This window comes from Heliangelus exortis, chromosome 1, assembly GCF_036169615.1.
Source record: "Heliangelus exortis chromosome 1, bHelExo1.hap1, whole genome shotgun sequence".
NCBI classification, from domain to species: Eukaryota; Metazoa; Chordata; class Aves; order Apodiformes; family Trochilidae; genus Heliangelus; species Heliangelus exortis.
Genome location: NC_092422.1, coordinates 143,352,144 through 143,376,378, shown reverse-complemented (window position 1 = coordinate 143,376,378; position 24,235 = coordinate 143,352,144). Strand labels below are relative to the sequence as shown.

At 39.1% G+C, this 24,235-nt stretch overlaps 1 protein-coding gene across 3 annotated transcripts in view; it reads left to right on the top strand.

Moving 5' to 3' along the window:
- Window positions 1–24,235, top strand: part of LARGE1 (LARGE xylosyl- and glucuronyltransferase 1) — a 281,380-nt gene that overhangs the window by 234,539 nt on the left and 22,606 nt on the right. For all 3 annotated transcript variants that reach the window (XM_071729319.1, XM_071729311.1, XM_071729328.1), the window contains 3 exons: window positions 1,063–1,188; window positions 10,789–10,944; window positions 22,194–22,357. In XM_071729319.1, the coding sequence (XP_071585420.1) occupies window positions 1,063–1,188; window positions 10,789–10,944; window positions 22,194–22,357 (446 nt within the window). The remainder of the gene's footprint in view (window positions 1–1,062; window positions 1,189–10,788; window positions 10,945–22,193; window positions 22,358–24,235) is intronic.

Sequence of the window (24,235 nt, the reverse complement as noted above, 5' to 3'; positions counted from 1 at the left end):
CACAACACCCCTGTGAAGACAAAAGCACTGCTGGCTCCCTGCCACAGATGGGAAACTAAGCCCAAGCATAGAAATAGAGTGCCTAAACACAGAAATTTGTATTTACTCTTAGTGCTTCCTGTCAGCTCTCAGTTTTAAACCCCAAACCACGGTTAATGTAGTACTGGACCAGAACCAATAAGTCTTGCTCAACAGCTTGAGTGTATTAACTCAATACAGCATCATATTTGGATATTTCTACTGCTTCTGAGATACATCTGGCTTATGACCAGTCACCACTGAGGAAGCATGCTGCTTACTGCACATGTGGAGATGTGCACTTGTGTACAGTATCCTTGCAGACTGATCCAAAAGCTACTGAAGTTCATTACAATTATTCTTGCAACTTCAGTGTGTTTTCAATCAGATCTTGAGCTGCTATCTAATACCCACACAGGGCAAAACCTTGTGGGGTGAACCATGTTTGCTTATGTCTTACCCTAATACCTTAACCTTATAACTTACTTCTCTCGACTAGATGGCTGTCTAAAGGCATAACCCATTTTGTCCCTTACAGTATAAACTGTTCTCCATATCTGTCCTACATGCCTTTTCCATGAAATACCCAGAATACTTCCTGCAACAACACAGTGTTAGCTAAAATACCATGTAGTAATTCACCCTGAAGCAGTGCAACAGCCAGGATCACTTTCATCCCTTTATTGAGAAGTGGTACCTCCTAAGAGCAGTTGGGTTGTCATTTACTCCATATTACTCTTTCTGGTGATTAGAAGAGGAGTCGCATCTCCTGCCAGCAATACAAGATACACATTTTGAAAACTAAGATGGAGCCCATTATCAGTGTGTGTCAAGAAGCCTGTTCCTCCAGTTCACATTTGCATGTCAGTCCTTAGATTGATAGCACCTTCTGTATCCACAGAATTATGAAGTTAGGTTTGCAGAATTCAGCTCACATGACAATTTGAATTTCTCCCCATGAGGAGAGGAAGGACAATTGGCAGGGGGTGGGCACATCACTGTAGAAACAACATACCTGACTGTTCTTCTGTTTGTGTTTGCTAGGATATCTTCAATGCAGTCATCAAACAAAATCCCTTCCTTGTCTACCAGCTCCCCTGTTTCTGGAATGTGCAGCTGTCTGATCACACCCGTTCAGAGCAGTGCTACAGAGATGTGTCTGACCTGAAGGTATGTTTCACAGCAGCTTGCTTGGATGTCTCTTTTGGGACACCAAATGTAGAACTCTGCTTTGACAGAAAGCTGCAGTCCCTTAAGCAGAGGGGAAACTCACACGAACAGTTTATGAGGACACCCAAGCAGGTGAAGCAATTACGACTTTGGTTTTGTGAATTCTGACTGCTAGAAAAGTCAAAGGTGGGTGCTGTTGTCAGGTTTGGCAAGGTGTTAGAGAAGTGCTTCATCTTTTTCCACTCTGTACCTGTTGCCACTGCACCTTACTGCTGCATTCCTGTTGCTGTCCCAGTTCTTAGCTCTTCCTAGCCAAAGAATACAAAACCCTTTCTTGGGGGCAGACCCTAGCTAGAGATGCATTAGCTAAATTTAAAGACCTTGCACACTTCATATTAACCTTTGCATACTTAGCCCAGCCACACTGCCACTCTTTTTTCCAGGATTCACCTGGGGAAAAAAAAAGACTATGTAGAAGCCTATTAATTTAATGAAATGAAGCTATAGTATCAGTTTAATAGCACATTTTTCACTATTGTAAAGTAGAAGCAGTAAAGCATTGTAAAGTAAAAGCAGGATGGATTTGAACAGGTATGGGTAAGTTAACATCAATTGTTCTGGTCTTTTTGAAAGGCCAGACTCAAATGTAGCATGCAGAGAGTTCAGAACTGAAGCTGATTAAGCTTGTACCAGATGTAGAATAAGACTGGCTGGCTAAACAGCAGTAGGCAGATTCACTGAAAGCAGACTAGTGGCATCAAAACACAGTAAATATTAGGTAGTTTTGGTGATTAATTTTAAAATTCAGTTAAGGTTCATGTATTTAATTTATGTTTTGAGAATGCTTTACTAAAAATGAAGTTTAAAAGAAAAAAAGTGGCAAGGGACCACTGGAGATCATCAAAACCTCACTCAAAGCACGATCAACTTAGATCAGGTTGCTCAGCACCTTGTGCAGTTGTGTGTCAAGTCTCCAATTATAGTGTTGTAGGTTGTTATTCCACAGCCTCCTCTGCCTTCTGTACCAGAGTTTGACCACCAGTCCATAGGTGCAATACATTTCCTAAATCTATCCCTTGTAACAACTTGTAGATTAACATCAGGAGTGTTCTAAATAAACTCCAGATACTGAATGAATACAGAAAATCAATCACCCTCGACACATTAATTTCAAAAACTACATTTCCCAAAAGACAGATCTACTTACTTGGGTTAACTGACCTGTCAAAGCTGGTCGGTATCACTTGAATTTCATACATAAAGTATTCACAACCAACTGTTGAGGCATGGTTCATAGAAGACAGCTTTTAAAGTTAGATCAGTACACTGGTCAGTATGCTGATCACTAAATGTTTTATGATGAATGTCTGTAGGACAGGTTCAGAGCAGAGACTTATAAGCATCATGGGTTTATGCCTTATAACTAAGTGCTGATCAAGATTTTAATTCTTTGTTCATGCTGAGAATCATGTATGAGGGTATTTGTAAGGCCAGAAACAAAAGGGGAGATGTACTACCAGGGAAAGACACATACATTTAGAAGAGAACAAAGATATTGAAGCTAAGAACTGAGGATCTAGGACTTGGTTCAGTTGCCTAAATAGAGTTCACATCACTGATAAATACTGTCAGATACCCATATGGAACTGGCAGAAACAATACAGGAAACAATGCCCTTTTGGCAAAGCATCTAGTGGCAGGTAGGATAATCCTAAGGTGCTTCCAGTGTTGCCATACATCTGTATTTAGGTAGCTAAATTGTGATCCTCATGACTGGTTTTGGAGACTAGTTAAGCTCAACTTAGAGTACTACTAGTCAGGCAAATCACTCTTTAGGTTCCAATGACAGTCTTGACTAATCTGCTCCAAGTGTGGGACAGCCAGCTCACATGTGACACCTACAAGCATTTATAGAAGTATCTTAAAAAATAAATTTAACCCTTTCTTCATTGCTTGTTAACCAATTTATTTTTACGAGCATAACTGAAGCTTGGTTGTTTATTACTGTATATTTTGTCACAACATCCATACCATTACAGCATAGGCAATGAAGTCTAAGGTGTATAATATCCTCCACTGGCTTCCTGGTGTGGAGGAATTTAATTCAACAAGGGACACAGACACATAAGCAATTTCTTCAGCTGAACTGGACTTATTCACACTGCTAAAATTATCTCCTAAATACTGAGCCAGGGCTGAAATTCTTTGCTTTGAAAGAGAGGCCAGAGCCTTATCTACTGCACGTAAGCACCCTCGTTTCAATAAAGCTCTTCCCATATGCAGCAGTTAAAGGACTGGCCCTCAGGCAGCACTGTTTAAAATTCTTCATACAATTTTAAAGTAGCATAAACCAATTACAGTTGTGAATTTGCATTATGAAAATTAGCAAAATTTTACTTCTCAAAAGAAACTAGCTTATTTGTTAAGGGGACCTCTCCAAAAATCAACCAATGTTGTTAGCCCAAGTTAGAAAATACACTCTTAAAATCATCAAAATTAGTAATTTCCATGGCATTTAATATAAATGATATGACACAACATATTTGGCACATCCTGCATTTCATGGTAAGACTGGAATAAGAAGTGAGGTAGAAGAAACCTTTCAGGGTATGTGGGAGAAAAAGACAGATTGTGAAGTTTGTACTGGAAAATTAAGAAGGAACGCATAGGAAAGAAGGAAATTCAGGAGGGATTTAAAATCCAAGGTAAAGTTAGCCCAATCAAGTATTCCTCTGTCAAATCAGACTGCATTCCTCATGTCAGATTGCAAAAGCACTGATTTAATTCCATCATAGTCCGTGAGACTTGAGGATTTGTCACTGCTTACACACAACATTGTGTCAAATAAATTCAGCCCCCCAGAGCTGGCTTCTGTTAGAGGGTGTATAGGTGTGCATGTATATACACTCTTCTTTACTGTTTTGTTTACATTCATGCAAATGTAGGATAACTGGCATACTTTTTGCAGGCCTGTGGAGCACTTGAATATTACATATTTCCTGAAGAGGATGTCTTTTGTCTATCACTTTTGTCTTTTTATGGTCCTTATTAAGTTGCATCTATATGTATTGTGTTTATTTATTATTTTATTGTACTGTCTTATGCTAGAGAAGGTCAGATGTCTGACTACTTTACTCCCTTGCTTCAGCTCAGCAGCATATACAAATTTGGAAAGACTTGTGTATGGGAATATTTTAGGAAAATCATAAGAAGAATAGAAATATTTACAAAGTTCCACATTGTTATTGACCACTAATTTTATATTCATGTAAAACAACATCAAAATAAGACTACTTTATATTACTTTTATTCATCTAAATGTGTACTTACTTCCTGTGTAATACTATATAGTGCTGGAGGCCAGGCTGTGCACACCTAGACTGAAGTCTATGAGCTTTCTTTTTGCTGTCCATGGAGCTAAAGCTTATGTAAACAATTACACTTAAATTCCCCACCCCAAGGGCACCTGCATTAATGATGCTTTGCATCAGTCAAGAATGTCTTGAAATTTTAATAGAAAACAAGCAAGGGCTGATAGGAAGCAGGTGCCCTTTAATTGTTTTGGCCAACTGAGCCAGCTGCAGTCTCTAAAGGCCAGAGGTGGTTATTTTTGCATGGCATTTGTTACACCTTGGAGAAACACTCAGGAGTTGTTATTGAAGACTGGCCAAAAGATGTGGAAGTGCTAATAGTCATTCTGTGTAGGCATCCACTTTCCATCTTGCTTATCTTAGCTCCTCACATGGTCCCCAGCAGCTTGCAGTGTCAATGGACAGGGATGTGTGCTGCAGGACCATGCCTTGCTGAGCTTGGAAGCCTGTGGGGACCTGTCTGGAACTGAGGTTGATTTATGCATTACTTCTGCTGTGTTGGGCCATGCGTTTGCTTTCTTTTTTGTGGTTAATAGTTTGTTCCTGTCTCTAAGGAAATCACAATTACTATTATTTCGCACAAATCAAATGGCAAGTAAAACCCTGTGAAAGAAGGTAATGAATTGTGAGGCCTCTGACAATGAATCAGGACCTCGTTGAATGAGTCAGTCATGAAGAGAAGTCTGATTGCCAAGATGCAATTTACATGCAGAGAATCTGGTAATTCACAATCACAAAAATTGGATGCTGGACTCTTCAATGGGGATGTATCAAATTATTAGAATTTACTCTACACACACCCCAAAAATACAAGTGTTATTTAAATCCCATTGATGGCTTTTCAAAATGGTTTTGAACACAGCTGATTCTGAATTAGGTAGATAAACAATTAACCTCATGAATTCCCCATTCTGAAATTTTATGTGATCTACTGTATTCCTTCCTGGGAGTGTCCTCCACACCAGAATGACTTTGTGGGATTGCTTACAAAACCTTAAACAGCTTATTGACTATAACCCAAATCCATCATATCAGATCTGCCTCGAACATGACCTACTGCACTTTTTTCTGTTCCAGTCCCTGAGCTACCCCATCCAAGCTCTTCATTACTCACGTGCAGCAGCTCTGCCATTCTGCTGCCTTCTGCCTTTTAACACCAAGAAAGAGCTACACTGGGAAGTGTAAGGACTCAAGAGAGTTAAAGACAGAGCCTTCCTTTAGATGATCACAGTTAGCAAGATGCTTCCAGTCTGCCCAAAAGGGAGTGCTACTGTACTATAGTGTATTATATTTTAGGGGTGGGCTTTTTATGAGTCAGGAGGCCTCTGTTTACACAGGAGTTGAAGGGAGTGCCGTCAGTCTTTTTGAGGAAAAACTGAGAACTTTGATTAAAAATACAAGACAGTCAAAGTCTGTCAGCTTAGTGCCATAAAGGGGAGGCAGTAAGCGGGGGGATAAGGTAATGACTGGGACCATAGGCACCAGATCAGGCAGGGCAGAGATTTGAATTCCTTATCCAAAAGCAGTGTCTGGACCTCTGGGTTGCTGGCTACTCTAATGCAAGTCCCTTCCTCTTATGTAGGTTATAAATGGCATTATGAAACATTCCTGATGACATTTTTTGAAGTATTTGATCCTTTCTGAGGAAACTGGTTATTTTAGTTGAACCCTTCATTTCTTCTAAAACAGAGTTTAGGAGTAAAGTTTCCAGACATCTATAAATTAGGCATAAGTTACACATATGGTGCTTGTTTGCAAGTGTGACTTGGGGCATACTTAAACTTTTCAGTAACCTGAAAAAAGCCTGTGGAGATGGCATTAAAGTGGCACACATAGGTGGCTTTACTGTACAGATTTACTGAACCCTTAATTCTTATTGATTTCAGTGGGAGCTTTCTGGTTGCCTAAAAAAGAGTCTAGTTTTTAACCAGTAAAGCTCCCCACCTACAAAATACCACTTTTACCTATTTACCTAGATTATGAAGTGCTCATGGGCTTAATTAAGAATATCTGTTCAGTGCTTTGCAAAATAAAACTTCTTTAGGCTTGAGTTTAAACTTAGTTTATTCTGACTTTTTATTCCTTCAGCTTGGAAAGTAGAGATACAGGTAAACAGGATTTTGTAAGAGCTGAAGCAGAGGGAGAAATTAGCAAGATGTGTCTTTGACTAAAAAATGGAAGAGATTGTAGTTAAGCAAATATTTGTCCAAATACCTTTTCTGGAGAGAGAAGATGCATCATGGGGGAAAGTGGATGACGGTACCTATAGAAATAATGTTGTGTTGAAGTTTCTTGCTTAATTGTTAGAACATCAGATTGAAAATATTTAATCTCTCCAGAGAGGACAATGCAGCTGGTAACCTAAGGAGGTTTACTAGGATTTTTTGTTTTCAATGTATTTCTCTGCAGATAACTGGCCTTAGGACCCCCTCCTACACTCCACCAGCATACAACATCCTCTGTTACCTTCCATCTCAGATCCTACTGCAGGCTATGGGGCTTCAACTGTGTCATCATTAGTGTGTTTTGGGTCAGGACCTGGTGAATAAATAGGAACTATTGGCACAGTTAGCCTGTTTCATCAGGTCACAAATGTATGGAAGTATTCCAGGAGGCTGGCTGAGCATAATCAGTGAGTGGTAACAGTTGCTGATTAACTAGGATGGTATTAACAGAAATGTGGATAGTGCCAAGATGCTTAATGACAACTAACCAAGTGTTAAATAGATGTGGAATTTTATGTTCTGATCTTTTGGTACTTAAATTGCTAAATGAAGATTAAGGAATGTGTTTTTCTTAGTTCTCAGGGAGCCTTGATCAAGAGTGGGAAGGATCTGTGGAACAGTCTGAAGGCTAGCACTGTTCCTGAGGTGTCCACAAATGGCACTGAAATTTTATTCATTCTAGATGCAATTTTTTTTGCAAGCCAACAGAGCTTTGGAATAGCTTAGAAACTTGGAAGGAAAATAGAAAAAGAAATAAACACAGTGTTATGGTGCTATTATTCCAATCTTGGAAAGAAGATGTTATAGTAATGACATTTTTCGTTTCTAGATTTACTTTCACTTTTTAATGTTGAGATAACACTTGCTCAGTCTACAAATAAAGCAGATTCTAAGTTTCACTAGTTTTTTCTTCTGATTTCCCTGTAGTCTCGTTCTAAATTATTTTTTTGTTCCTTCAATCAATTCAAAGTTGCCCACAATGAAGTTTCTAATGAAATGGATGTAGCTTTACCTGTGCAGCCTATTGGTCCCAAATGATTCCTGTGGCATGTAGGAATCATACAAGGCTCTCTTGTCCTGTACAGCTTCTGCTGTGGCTGATGATCCAATAGCCACCAAATTAGCCAGCTACAAGTGTAACTAAAGGCCAATCTGTGGGCTGGCAGCAGAAAAACAGTATGGTCTTTAGATGCAGTGTTGTATGTCAATGGTTAAGAGTCTTGTTGCTTTTTGTAACTTGGTGTTTGGGTTTTTTTATGCTTTCACATATCACATAATATTTTTCTAACCATGTTACATTTGAAAAGCAGCCTGATTTTTCACTAGACCTATTTTGTGGTTTTCCTACCACAGGTTATCCAGATGGTTACATAGTTCCTGCATGTTATTTAGCTGCATTGGAATGTGCTGTCTTTCTTGATTAAAAAGTCAGCTTTTCTGGACAGTCATCAGCTCCATTCAGCTTTCTTCAGTTCACTCCAGGCTCCCCTGACATCTGTATGCATGCAGCATCCTGACATGTTTCAAATCTGATCACATCTGAGCCACCAGCTAGGCCCTTGACACTTAGCAGCTTTTCCACACACAACAGATTTTGAAGCACAGCAGCAAAGAGCCTCTCTGCTGACAACTCCAGTTGCCTGGCTTTGACATCATCCCCCACTCAACTGGGTGGAGGCATCAACACTGATCAATACTTGGCTGTGATGTGACATAGTGTGTGTTGATGAGGAATTCCTGCAGCACCAGGGAGCCTGTCCCATAGAAGTTACTGAGTTTGTCACTACAAGCCACTTTTGTGCTCATGGTCCCCAGGGTGAGGGGTCAGAGTGCTCAGCAGGTGGATAGGATGCTTGGGAAGAAAAGTTTCCCAAAAGGAAAGTCACGTGAAGCATAGAAGTAGTAGGGAGAACACAGAGATCTTTCCTAGCAAGTATTTTGTGTCCCACTCGCAAGCTTCTCAGCTTTCTGTGATCCACTCTTAGAAAGTACAAGTTACCAGCAGTTTCTATTCTATGCCTGCATTTAAAAATGGGGACTTGTACTCTGTAAAACTCTCGAGCAGCCCATTAAGTTCCTTCAGACCTATGCTTGTATTAATGTGTCTGGTTTTGTATGCATTTAATAGCATTTGCTGCAGTTATATACAATGAGTGAAATATATCAAATTGTTTTCGTACAAAGGAGTTTTGAAGATCTATTTTTCGGAGGAGAGAATCTGTCATCTTCAGTTTATATCCTAATCTACCTAAAGTTCCTTTTGTTTCTGTGGCTTCTGTGTGTTGAACACACTTTGCAGTAACAAATTATTGCACAGTTAAGCTACACTTCCAAACATACAGAAAAATGTAAAACCAAAGAATGTAGCATTACTTGAGAAGAATATCTACTCCAAGTATTTTTGTCCAAATAATTCTCCAGATTTATATAGCGTGTTGGTGCATCATGATCTTGATTTGAAGTGTTCCTATAACTGGAAAGATGTATTTCCACATTTCTAAGGTGATCTTTTTTCCCTACAGTTACTATTCTGTATTCTATACTGCAAGTATGGTTTTCTGACATCTTAGTAGTGAAATCCCAGGAAGGAATAAAGCTATTTAAGTCGGTGTTGAGTGTGTAGAAGAGACTGCCATAGTTTTTAAGGCAGTGTAAATACTCAGTGGAGAGACTATGTTGTTTGCTTAAGTTAGTACAGGTAGAATTTAGGCTACATCATGCTGTTTGTGGTCCACTCATTCGACAACAGGTAGCATGATTTTAGAGAGCTGCTTGTTCCTGTGGAGCTGTGCTGCTGATGCTAAGGGAGCTGTGTTCATCTGCTTCTGTCCTATGTGCTGCACCTCAGCTCTGTGCATTCCCTCCCTCAAATGCAACATTCAGAGCCAAGCAGCAAAGCTTACCTGGAGACCAGCTCAGCAGCTCATGTTGCAGCTCTGTGGCTCTGTGTGAGTGACACAGTGCCTTCATGCAATTAACTTAATGGATTGAGAGAAGCTCCAGAACTCCTAGCTTGAAAATATTCTGAAGGGAGACTTTTTTTTGTTCGGTTGTTTGTTTTTTAATCTTCTTTAGAAGTCACGGGAATAAAACTGAATAGAAAGCATTTGGTGTGTTTTTTTCTTATGTCTAAAATATAGCCTCTATAAAAGGAAATAATATTTGCAAGCCACTTCTGGATCCCTCCTAATTATTCCTTAGGGCCCTATTCTTGTTCACACTGGCAGTAGTGCAAAGTTGCCTTGATGTAAACGAGAATCAGGCCCTTTTTGTCATCATCAGAATTAAATCTAGGCCAATGTGAGAGTCATCTCCCATTAGCAGAGGCTACGTATCTACTAGAAATTTGAATTCAAAGGGTGAAGCATTGTACTGCATCTGTGTTGTGTGGTGCAACTGAGATCACTCTTGCTTAAATGAAGCAATGGCGAAAAGAAAGTCAGGTGAAATTCAGTCCTTTTTGAAGGATGTAAATGGATGTAGGAATTAATTTCAAGCTTTTTTTCTCAATACCTAACCAAAGAAGTGCCTGCTTGGCCTGAAGCAATGAATCAATTTCATTAGCTGTTAACAGTCGTGTGGAAGTCTGAGATTAATGTTTAATACCTACATCCCTGCATTCCTTGTACTACCACCTTTTTTCAACAGAGAGCCCACACATAGCCTACCAGGTCTGTGATTAGAGTTATGGCAGCATTTATGAGGTGCTGCATCACCATGCAGAGCAGCACCCAAACTCAAATGCTCAGATGATCCTCCAGGGGAGTTTCAAAGCACACCACCTGTAGAGTAGGCAGTTTCTTGTCAAAGACCTGGCAAAGCCTCCCTTATAAAAAGGCAGATCAAAGTCCATGTAATTTTGGGGTTGGGTTTTTTGTTGTTTGTTTTTTTTTTTAAGAGGGCAGCAAACTGAACCTAGATAAAAAGAGCAGATAAAGCAAAGTCTGAATTCTAACAGCAGGATGTGTTTTCTCTCTCTCTCTTTTTTTTTTTCCCCCTCTGAGGTGATTCACTGGAACTCACCAAAGAAGCTGCGAGTGAAAAACAAGCACGTGGAGTTTTTCCGCAACCTCTACCTGACGTTCCTGGAATATGATGGGAATTTGTTGAGAAGGGAACTCTTTGGCTGCCCCAGTGAAGCAGATGTTAACAGTGAAAATGTAAGTGATTCACAGTTTAAAGGTTGATTCATAAACTGTACAGGTTACGTGAAGACTTGGAGAGTTGAAGGTGTCCAGGAGGGACACTGTGCAAATCATTTAATCTCTCTGTGTCTCAGTTCATCACCTGTAAAACTGTCATAATTCATCTTGCCTTTCCCCTGTTTTTTTATCGCTTTTTCTTTTTTTTCTGTCTACCTAGCCTCTTTAAAATCTCCAACAAAGGCAACATTATGAACTGAAAAAGAGGATTTAGACTCTTGATTCCATTAGGCAGTTTTGCAAATCTCACCCTTAGACCTAAAACTGTCCAGAGGAAGGGCTTTTTTCTTGCTGTGTGTTTGCTCAGCTTACAGTGATGTCAGTTTTGGCTAGTAGATACTAATTCACAAATAATAAAGAAGAAATGAAAATATAAGCACTGCTGGATTTAGCTCTATGAGGTTTTGCCGTGTTGTAAATTACAGAATTAATTCATACTTCAAGGTACCCATAGGCTGTGAGACTGCAGGTTTTCTTCTGCACTGCCCCTGACTAAACACAGCAGCATTTATAACAACTGCAATCAGGATCTTTCAGGCAAAGCAAATCCTTAGAAAATGGTTGAAACCAGGGTTGTTTACGTACAGATGTTCTTATGTGTGTGTGTATGTTTTAGTGCACAGAATTCCAATGTAAAAACTGTTAACCAGAACATTTATACATAGATGTATAGGAATGCCTTGCATGAATGTGATCTCTGAAAATTCCTAGACCAGGTATCAATTTTGTTTATGTAATCTGAAAGGAAAGGAGAAGGACCTGTAACATTGTATTGCTATCTTCAAGAAAAAAAAAATCTAAAATATGCAGTGCTCTCTATATAAAAATCAATAAAGCAAAGCCAGTATCACATACACATTAGTAGTTAAGGAGTAGTTGGCAATCAATAGCATTGTTGAGGCTTGCAGTGTTTCCATTTAGTCTGTGGAAAAAATGACCACAGGAGATGCCATTTTCAGTTTTTTTAACTGTAGCAATCAGAGGCTGGATAAATACCTTTAGCCCAAGGCATGGCTTCCCAGATACATACTTGACCATCCCACTGCCTTCTAAAGGGAGTGGGGAAAAACAAGAAAGTGGAGATAAACATTAACTGGGAGAGACTGGAGCAGGGAGAAGAGAAAGAAAAAGCACAGTGAGAGCATGTGGAGAAAGAAAATTCTCTGCAAAAGTGAGAGGCTTTTAGATTAGTGAACTGAATGTGATAAAAGGCCACTATGATTTTGACTGCCAAAGGCATCAAAATACAGTAGACAGAGTGGAGGGTAGTATAGGAAAAGGGCAGTGAGACAATAAAAAAATTAAAAAAAAGACAACAAAACATAACATATCTCTATCCCACTATAAGAGTGCAGGTTAAAATTATACTGGAGTCAAAATATATTGTGTGGTTTTCAAGAGCATGAATGCAGTCACGAAATTGTTGCTATATTTTCCAGAGCCCTGTAAATCCTTAATAAACAGATCTATTCCAGGCAACAAGTTGCTGGGGAGCAGTGCTCAGTGAATGCAAATTCTTGCTGCTGAAATCTTCAGTCCTGAAAGTTTAAAATGCCTTGTTTGACTGAGCTTGTATCTAGTTGACAGACACTGGAAATGACTAACTGCTCAAGCCTATTTCTTATTCAAGACAAGTAGAACGCAATATGGTATATGGCATGGCATGTGTCTGAAAAAGAAATGTAACTTATTCTTCCATTTATTTAAAAAAAAAAAAGGTTAAAAAAATCAGAGATACTGGAAAAGAATGATCTAGACATACAAAAACACATGACTCCTTACTTGTCAAGAGACAGCAAAAAGTCAACAGCCTTCTATCAAAATAATCAGATATAGGAAAAAATCTAACCAGATAGCTTAAGAGTAGTCACTGAGGAGAAGACATTGCTTTTGAAGACATTGGTTTTAATTAGTTACCCTTGATGTAAGTGCTACTCTAAACTTGACTGTGTCCTATTTCTTGTAGAATACAAGAAATGAGTTTAAGCTTTTGAAGTTATGAGATCCTAACAACAGGGTTATCGTGGAAACCACTCTTTCACTCATTCTGTCTGCTGCAGCACATACAGTGTCACAGGTGTCCTATTAAAATAAAGTACATTCCCATGATCTATTGCACGATAATCTTATGAAATAGAGTATCTTGTGAGGGAACCACTGTTCATCATCCCTCCCAGTACAACAAGTAGGAGGCATGAAGTGGAAATAGCAATTAGCAGGTTCAAAACAAAGATAGACATTTCACCCACAATGTAATGAATCTTTGAGCAAGAGGTAATGTAGCTAGAAATATACATATGCTCAGAAGTTACTCTTCATGGAAAAAAAAAATCAGTCAGAAAAATCAATTCAGAACTAGGGGAGCATTCTGAGAAAGCATTTCTGCACACTCACCTTGCTTTTACAGTCCTCTGCAGGCAGCTCACAGCTGGAGAAGGGATGCTGGGCTAGATGGAACTTTAGTCTGGCATGGTGCAGCCAAACATTTCAATTAGGATTCCTAAGCATTTACGTTCCATAAAAGGCTAAAATGTCTCCAAATTCCAGTATGTATAAAGTAGGGATTGCTATTTGATTTATCTTAATACCTATTATTTCTTCTTTCTTCTCTGAACTGAGACTAGCAGCCCCAAACACAATTGGGCTTTATTACACCAGGCATTGTACATGGGTAAAAGGTGCTCCTTCATCTGCCTCTGCTTCTCTGCACTGTGAATCAGAGGACAAAATGTTAGAATAGCTCTGCTGGTTTTATAATCAGAGAGAATTACTTAACCACTAAATGCTCTGAGCTCTGTTGTGGTGGATGAAGCAGTGTCTTGGTGTGAACCTTATCACTCACAGTCTGGCTGTATCAGAATCTACCCTTAGGGCCTTGTTTCCAGTATGCCAGCCATTGCTTCTCTACATTTGTAATTATGTTTTATTTAGAATGCAACCTGTAATTAAGGAATCCCATTTGTAATGCAAATATCTGTGAAAAGGAAGTGTGGCATGGGTGCTGGTTCTGGTACTCTGAGACCTCTTTACACTTCTCATCAGTACCGAGATGGCCTTAAAGTGAATGTAAATTTATGTATCTTCCCTTTTTAATAACTCTCTACAGTGCTGGAGAGATGTAAAGGGGCATTACTTTAAAAGGTTGCCAGCCCTTACATTAATCTCTTACATTCTTCCTCTCTGTATGTGTGTGTGTGGATGTATGCTTAAATATGTATGTCTACATGCATGTGGAAGAATTAGTACTTTTCTTTTTTCATTGTTTGCTAAGGAAGTCTAATACCACAGACTTAATTTTCAGAGGTCTAAAAGCAGTCTTTGGATCTTATCCTCATAGTCCTGATCTAGCCAGTTGCTGATGCCATCTGTACCAAACAGTGATGTTGTCAGCTTCCAAAATGGTAATAGAATAGATAGGGCCCAGAAACTGAAATACCAGAGGCAAAGAAATGCAGACTGGGGATTTTTTTCTGTTTTCTATTTTGGTTTGGGTTTTTTTTTTTAATCCTTATAGATCCATCTATGTGTACATACATGTTTCATCCTCCCCTTGAAACATTCAAGCTGAAAGATCCTGTGTTTCAGGGCCAATCTGTGGAGAGGAGCCTGCTGGGTGCTTCTTGCCATAGAGCAGTACTGTGAGTCCCCTTTGCTCAGTACCTACTAAAATGATCACCCAGAGCAGACTCTTCTCTGCAAATTGGTATTACAATCAACCCTTCACTTTTTGTGCTGATTCTGGTTAGGAAATTCAGGATATGAACCAAAGCCTCCTGTAAACACAGCCATTGACCCTGGTGGCCTTTGGAGCACATCCATAGTCACTCCATCCTACTTGTTCTCTGCTGTTTCCCCCGTCTCACTTCTTTATTTTTTTGATGCAATGCAGAAGATTTCAGGGAAACTCACGAAGGCAAAGCTCACAGTAATCTCAAATTGGAATGTTTCCTAATGGCCTTTAATGCTCGTGTCCAGCGTTTCATTCTAAAGGGCCTACTGTAAAGCCTAAAATATTTCACCAGGATCTTCTGTGAACCAGCCTGTCTCTATAGTTACACTATGAGATAGATATTGTAAGCCTGATTTTAGCACACAGGCACACACTTAACCTTTTAGCATGCTCATAAAACTTCTTTCCTGCAGGCAGCTTCTCACCACGTACTTCTGCCAAAGCATTAAATCTGAAGGTTGAATGGGGTGTCACCTATAAGTGAAGCCTGTATCCTGATCCAAAGCCCAGAGCAAGACAAGTGGGAAGTTTATCAGTGATTTTATTCAGTTTTAAGAAAAGGACAGTGAATTCCCACTAGACAATACTTTCAGAAAGCACAGGAAAAAATTCTCTGCATATTTTTGTAGCCGGATTTTCAAATCAACAATAGAAAGGTACAATGTAAAATATCTAGTTCTCCCAGAAAACACTTGCTTAGTGGTATCCTCACTAAATGTGTTTTTACTTCTTTACTTTTTTTGTGTGTGTGTGCAAAACCACTGATTCATAATACTAGCAAATGGCTGTAACATCCACCAGAAGAGGAGGAGATTCTAGCTGTGAACCACATAGTATAAACTCTACTTACAAATTTAGCAATTTTTGAATGTCTAAAATGTAGTATGCAAAGGGAGCTTCCAAGTCAGTATCAGGGCTTTGAACTTGCAGTCATACTGATACTTTGAGTACCCTTTGCTCGTGAAGAATTTCAGAATACTGCATCATTTGTAGGACTGGGATTTAAAGTTACTATTTTGACATGGCATAGTCTTTCTCAAGTAATAACAGATGGTATATGGCAGTTTTGAGGTGAAATCCTGACGTCTCCAACTGTGTTGCTTCTATTATTGTAACTTTCTAATTGCTGAGCTGGTAGCCCATCCTGTTAGTTGCCTGCAAGTTGCCATTATACTACTTTCAAATGCTTGTAATATTGCTAGATGGGGGTTATGCAGATTGAAATATTTTTTTCTCATGCTGGTATGCCTCTTTTTTTTCTTTTCTCTCATTTTTTAAAAGTGAAACGTGGGAGAAGTTTGGGGTGTTTGCCTACACCATAAGTTCTGATGACCTCTTCATGGAAATACTCCATACCTTGCAGAAGGAAAAATTTTTTGGAGAAGTTGGGCCAAGAATATGTCTTTTTTCAAGTCAGACCTTAGGCAAATTAAGGTGCTGAAAATCATGGTTTACACATCATCAGCAGTGTTTACTTTCACTTTGAGGAGGCTCAGATGACTGGTGACTCTTCCTTAGGAGTGTGCATGGATACATCTGACCAAATTATATATATCCCAGTGATTCTTCTGAATGCTCCATACCACCTTCTGCTGTACAGTATTGCTGGGGGCAGGAACATATTTGGTCTCTGTTCTGAGGAAGGTCATTTGCCCTCACTGATGTCGAGATAGTATGGAGGAGAAAAAAATCCAGATTTACATATAAAAAGAATGAAAGCTAGTAAGGAAAGTGTTGAGACATAGGTTCTAGAGAGAGTGAAGCAGGAAGAGGAAAGCACTGATGGGTGCCTGTAGGCAAAGGGAGTTTGCAGGCTACTAAAATAGGGACCATAGGGCTAGAAACAGGGCTGGGACTTAAACCATGGAACTCGCCACACAAGAAGGAACAGAGCTAGGAACAGTCTGGGGAAACAAAAGCAAGGGCACTAAACTTGTCAAGACAGTGTGCTGCAAGGGATGTCTGAGAACAGCTCAGCAAAGAAGGTTTGGCCAGGAGCTGGGGAAAGGAGATGCAGAGGACAACTAAAATCTGACATCTGCTGCTGAGATCAAGGAAAGTTGTACTTCATATATGCAGAACTGCCAGAGATGCTATCCATGCCTAAAAATTGGATTCTCATTTGTGTTGATTATTTGAAGGCTAGATAAGCCATTACTTCTGTTTAGGACTATTAGCTACTTTTAACACACTGCAGCAAAATTCCTCTCCCTAGGTAGGCTTGCTCAGGCACTATCCTTTTTGTCACTAGCACAGCTTTGTGTCATACATGGCTTAATTTGACCCACAGCAAATGAGTGAAGTTTTCTGGCATGGGAGGAATAAAGGTTTAATTGGCATGGGATTCGTTTGGCTTTTATTACTAATCATTGGAAAAGCCAGAAGTACTTTATGTAGGTCATCCCAAACAAGACTCAGTGAATGCTTTTTCTTCCCTGCATCATTCTCTGCTTTGTTTATGCCAAGCTAAAGGCAACGGTTAATTCACACACTTTGAAAGTGCTAAATGTTGCAATCCAAAATGCCTACTGGTAGGAACTGGTAGCTACACAGGAGGAAATGAAACTGCTGCAGTTTATGAACAGATTATAGTTTCATCCTGGGTTGATGTGGATTTTCATCTCAGTGGCTCAGATGAGTTGATTTTGTGCTATGAATCTTAACTGCACATACTGGGAGAAGCTAAGATGATCTGAAAGTAAAAGTCTTCATCCGAGCAGCTCAGTTCCTGTTGTGTTAGCTTGATATTGAGTGAGTGACTTAAGCCTAGTGTAAATACTTGATGAGAGATGCCTACATTATAGGGTTTTTATCTACACACAAAACATTGTTTGTTGGTGTTTTTTTTAAGCATCACTAATCCCTAAGAAAATACTCCTGATCCCAGATTTTGAGTTGATCTCATATGAGATTAAATCCTGTAGATTTTGGTGGGAAATAAATTGTTTCTGTGACACAGCAGTTGGGAAAAAAACAAACAAAAAAAAAACCCCAAAAAACCCACAAACTTGCTTGCACCAGAAACAGCCTTAGCAAGAGAGATTTATGAGCAGAATAACCATCTGGCTGGTAAAAGGTACCTGTTGTGTACCATGTATCATGTAGGTCTACCATCTATCACGCAGATAGAAAACAGCAGCTCATCTCATACAAATGTACTAGTCACACAAGTAGACCTGGTAAATCATGATGATTTAGAGTAGAGTTGAATACCTTCTGGTTTGCCTGTGCCTTGATGGCCAGCCTAGCTCCAAAGATTGCTTTTCCTGAGGTGAAGTCTGATCACCAGCAGCTCATTGCCCAGAGAAGTTACTTAGCATCTGGGGTTTTTATGTATATGTCGCTTTGTTTTGGCATTATGTATGTCATAGCTGCATTTTTTTTTTCTTTCTGAAACAAGTCAGTGCTAATGAAATCACTTCTCATTTCCCAACAGAATTTCCTAAGTGAACATCTACCATACAAAGTCTGAAAAGAATACAATTTTCAACTGTAAGAGTGTTTCCTAGAGGTGACACTTCCCACATGCTCAATGGCAAGTAGCCTTAGCATTGAAAATCTTGTAAAAACAGTGAATCTTATGCTAAACAGGTATTCTCTTATGAGAATAAATGCAGTCACTCTGAGGTTGAGAAGGCTTTGCTATGTTAGGCATATTGTTACAGTGGAGTGGTTCATAATGGGGATACCTTCTCTTTATCATATCTAGCCAATATGAAGGTCCCCATTTTGATGGTGCATGTATGTAAGCATCTCTTTGCATAGATCTGGCAGCATTCTCAGTATAAACCCACTTTTTTAAGAAGACTTAATGTGGGAGCAAACCATAAATGAAGCTGTAAGTCTGTAAATAACAGAGCCATGAAATATGCATGCTGTAGATTAATTGTATCAGTGGAGAAACTTTATGTGGTCACGTAACTGGAAAATATTATGAGGTAACTCAGAAAGAGAGAAATGTAAGGTTATATATGTGTCTGTCTTAGTCAATTCCCTATCTTTTGAATGCTGTGCACCTTTTCACATTCATCATTTTAAATACCTGTGTAAAAGATGGCAGATGACCATGCAATGTACATTTATAGATTGCATGTACTTCTTCATAATAAAGTGGAAGTAGCCTTTGTATGTGATACTTGGGCATGAAGATCTGAATGTATATATGAAGATGCTGGAGGAAAGAAATACAAAGAAAGTGAGAGAGGGAAAAGGCTTCTTAAACTCTCTGAACCTGTGCAGCACGCAGCTGTTGATCCTGATAATCTATCCATATCATCCTGTTAGCCCAGTGAGACTACTTGTGAGCTTACAGGTTTTGCTGGACCAAATGCAGAGGGGCTGCTGTGTCCAGCACTGCTTCCAGTCAGAGGAGAGTTTTCATACAGATAATCATATGCTATTGCATTTCAGTGCCTGTTGCCTCACCAGTGCAGGACAGGCCCATCCCTCACACAGCCTGCTTGCTGCATGTGCAATGACAATACTACAGGCCAAATCGTAGCCTGCCCTGTGCTGCTTGTCCTACCTGGAGGAGCACACCTTAAGTAAGCTGTGTTGGCCCAGCCTGCAGAGCATCTCTTCTAGGGTAGCCCAGCAGTTTAGGCTTATGCTGTGAGCAGGTAAGGGTTGCACAAGCATTCCTGCATGGACCTGAATATCTGACCCTGCCAATAATGCCCATGTATTAGCCAGTACCTGAAGAGGGACTTTTAACAAGGCTGTGTAGTGATAGGGGAAGGGATAATGGTTTTAAACTGGTGGAGTGTAGATTGAGGTTAGACATTAGGAAGAAATTCTTTAGTGTGAGGGTTGTGAGACAGTGGAACAGGTTGCCCAGGGAAGTTGTGGATACCCCCTCCCTGGTAGTGTTCAGGACAGGTTGGATGGGGCTCGGAGCAACCTGGTCTAGTGGGAGGCATCCCTGCCCATGTGGTGGGGTTGGAGCTAGATGGTCTTTAAGGTCCCTTCCAACCCAAACCATTCTGTGATTCTGTGACATCCTGTGCTTGGGCTTCCCCCAGCAGCCTGCCTTCACTCAAGTGGAGGGTGCTGGGGGCAGAGTCTGGGGGAAAGTCAGAGCACACCATAGCCATGGTTCTACTGGGAACTGCTCTTTCCAAGGAGTGGGGACTGCTCCCTGCAAGGAGTCTGGACACAACCATCTCATCTCTTCTCTTGGGTCTACATACAGTGCTGAGCATGAGTCATGGGAAGTGGAAGAGAGGACCTCACATAGCTGCAGGCTATAAAAAAAAAATTATCAAGACAGAGACAAAATTGTGACCCTAAGAAATGTAGCAGGAGGAGAAAGACTGCCCTTTCCTTGTAGTAAAAGGGATTCTCTGCTTCCTGCTGCTTCGCTTTCATCACCAACTTTGTGACTTGGTGAGCTTCACCATCAAAATTCTGGGGCCTCTAAGAAGCTGTGAATTCTCCTCTTCCCCCACCTAATGCTCTGTAGTGCAAAGCCCTAAATGTTATTCTGTAATTCATAATTAAGTATTTATATCCTCTTAACTTGCAGCCTGAAAGTAATCTGATAAACATTCAGTGAATGCTGGGTAAATAGCTGCTGTGAAACTGTAAACTTCTAGCCTGGTCATCTGCAGATAAAGCAGGACAGTAAGGTACCCCTAAAAAGTTCTTTGACACTGTTTTAACCATTTAAATTTCAATTGTCTCTTTGATAATTCTGTTAAGGGCATACAAGTGTCTCTTTTCAAAGAAGAAACATAAAGATACAGTATTCTTTTTACTCATTGTCCTAAATATTTGGTTTAATTAAATTATTGCGCGAATGTGATTCGGAAAATAAAGAACAGGCTCAGCTGGATGGTGATTTGTAAAGCAGAATGAATGAAATTCCAAGAAGACATAAAAGAACTCCTGATTTCTATTCTACCAAAAAAGATCTTGATTTCAATAGCAGTTTTGCCTGAGCAAAGATTTGTCAAGATTCTGACTCTTATCTTTCTAAAAGCAGCCTCTCCTGGGGGATGTTTTAAGATCTGTGCAGAACAATATCACAGAAGAATGAGAGCTGAATCCAAAACTCATTGAAATCAAAGGAGGTATTTCCATTATTCAAAAGAAGATTATAGAGTGAGGTACAAGAAAATATCAGGAATTATTCCATCAGCCTTCACAGGAGAACATTCAGCTGTAAGCATTATTGTTGATGGCAACCATTATGCTTATAGTTCCAAGAACAACAGCTCTTCTTAACACAATATTAGACCAAGAAACACATACTTTTTCCACTTTTTCTTGAAGATGATGAAACTGTTACTTTAAATCATTCTGAACAGGACAAAAAGAAGAGATTTTTAAATCTAAATGAATGCCTATAATTCAATAACCTGTTTGTTGCATGAAACAGGTTTTAAGGGCACTGTGATTTTTATCAAAACTTTTAAACTTCTTATAAAGTTAATATTTTTTTATATTTACTGATAAATATGCAATCATATTCTTATAGGATGCTTTTAAAGAATAAAAAATATAAATGGTACCTTTATTAATAGCCTACATTTTAGAGCATCACAAACAGAACTCTATTTGACAGGTTAAGACCATATGTCATTTTCATCTTCATTACATTTTGTAGTGCATTATGCTGCAGGTATTTTTGCCTTTAAATTCACGCATTTTAAGTAATCTAGCTATATGTTTGGCTTTGAAATAATGTAGTTCAGGGGTGGAACTGGAGAGCTGCAGAGATATTTGGTCAGTTTTTCTCTCATGTCTAGGTGACTCAGGATGCTTTGAGATGCCCAGTTTGACTTTGAAGGGGCTTGGTTTCCAAGGGAGTCTAAAAAATACCTGTACGCTGTCAATCTGCCATCCTCTGGATTTCTCAAACTAGGTATCCAGAACCATAAGTCCCTTTAAAATCATAGGCTTACTTTTGGCACTTCTGCAGCTGAAAGACTATTTTCACTGCAAATCTGAACTGGTGAAGGTATATAAATCTCAAGAGATGGAATAATGGGCAGTTAAAGATGTTACTTTTCCAGCTGTCTGCCCTTGCTCCTAGCAGCAGTTGATTTTCTCCAACACAAGCAGCAGAATGGGAATTCTCAGTCCAGCACATAAGCTTAATCTGCTGTCTACAAGTGGTTTGAAACACTGCTTCTAACAATGAATGACATTATTCATCATGTTGGTCCATTAGCTTTAAAACTTGTTGATTATTAAACTTCACTGTTTTATTGCTGGAATTGATGTTGAAAGTATGTAATACAGATAATATATACAATATGTGGACCACAATACAATGATCTGTCTTCCTTATCAAGTTCCTTACAAGTGCTTTCTTCTAATCTCTTGCAGGAGCAAAGCTTGGGAAAACACTACACTATATGTTCCACTTCCACTCCCCATTGCACCATTCTGGAAGTTCCCAGCCTCCTTATTCTCTCTGATTCGCTAAAATAATTATAAAGAACTCATCTTCATGTTCTGTCTTTCCTTACAGCTTCAAAAGCAGCTATCAGAGCTGGACGAGGATGACTTATGCTACGAATTTCGTCGAGAACGTTTCACCGTCCATCGCACTCATTTGTATTTTCTGCATTATGAATATGAGCCTGCTGCAGACAATACTGATGTAACACTGGTGGCTCAGCTTTCCATGGACAGGTAGGAATAATCTCTTGTTTTTGAGTCATTGAAGAGTTTCTTACAGAAAAATCCAACTACGTAATGCTTTGGGGAGACGAAAAACTTTTGTAGAAAGTTAGGTGTCATACTGTAAGACCATTCTTGTAATAGGAGTAGACATATAGAAGATGTAGATATCCAGACCAACTCTGCAGTGCATGCATGAGTGTAGAGTACAGAGACTGAATTCTGGAACTGCAGGGTTTGATACTTGTCAGGCATTATTAGTTTATGGAGTTTTGCAGCAACTTAGAAACACAGATGTTTGTAAAAACCAAGTTTTTACACGCAGTTTTTCCTCATCAGACAATGTTAGATTTGCTTTTTTTTTTTTTTTTTTTTTTTTTTTTTTTTGCGTAAAGTTTCAATTGTTGATTTTTCTTATAGTGAAAATCAAAACTAAACATTTCAGTTTTAAATTGGGAAGTCAAAACTAACACTCTTTTTAATATGCCAGTGTGAAATGAAAGATCTCCTGTGAAAGGAGTCAATGCATTTTTATACAAATATTGATTTCAGAATAACATTTCTGGTTTAAGTCTTTTCAAGTTGCAGTTCTGATGAAAAGTGAAATTTAACTGGTATTTCATTTCTGAAAAAAAAACCCAAAACATTTAATGACAAGTTCCATTTGCCCTTTTCTGATTCCCACCAATGCAATTAATTTGTCGCTTTTAAGAAGTTCTGCAAGTCCAGTGTGGATCAGCCAGCTTTGTAAAATTTTTAAGTGTCAGTTTCCTTTTCTCTTCTGGTTCTCAGTTTTAATGTAGCCCAAACTTAGTTACTGTTATCAGAGTAGGTTACAGAACAGGTCAGAACTGTTTAAATACTAGCCAGAAACTGGTATTTCATTTAGCAGAGTACATAAAGAATACAGCATGAGCCATTAATACCACCACTGCTACACTAGTGTAAAGTGCAACATTCTAGTAAGAGGAATTCAGGTAAACAGAGTATTTAGAGCATATTTTAAAAATAAACATAAATAAATGAGGGCTATTCTGTTTCACCATTACTTTAACACTTCATCCTGCACATTGTATTATAATTTGCTATGCACATCAGTGTCTGGTCTATTGATTTTTTAAGTGAGAAAACGTTTCTTAAGTGTTTACAAATCTGTAAATAAAAAAAAATAAAGAAATAATTAAGCCAGACCCTGAACAAATGCCACAGTAAATTAGTAAAGCTGCTCTGTGCATGTGGTATATTTTCCCCCCAGAACTGAATTCAAAAGAATGAGCTGGGGCTCAGTGCTGATTCACTGGCACTGATGCAAAGTCTGAGCATCTGTTTCCCTTTCTGGATCCTCACTGGAGCACATGTTTTTATTGATAGACAGAACCACACATTTTTATTCAGGAAGAACAGCCCTCCTGATACTGTGCAGGAAAAATCTTCCTCACTTTGTTAGTGTGTTGCTATAAATTATTGATTTGAGTTGGAAATACTTTCTTTAAGCTAAAATCAATAAATAATATCATACCACAGGACTGTTTAGCTGCTTTGTTTTCTTTCAGTTCTTTCAGTTTTCTTTCTTTCAGCTTTCAGTTGCTGCTTTGTGTTTCTTTTCTTTTCTTTTTTTTTTTTTTTTTTTTATCTTCTTTAAACCACTTTTATTAAACCCCTGCAGTGTAGCTGTAGACATTTAAGAATAGTGTCTCAGATGTAAGGTGACATGTACGTAAACAATGTGCTATACACAACATCCTTGCATCGTTCTTTCAAAGGAGCTTCCGAGTTGAGGGAAGGCAAAAAAGCAACTCCCAGTGTCTCCAAGTACAGTCCTGCTGGAGCCAAGGCTGAGGCAGGCTTATGTTTGCCTTTGCTTTAGGCTTGGGGAACAGAACAGAGGGA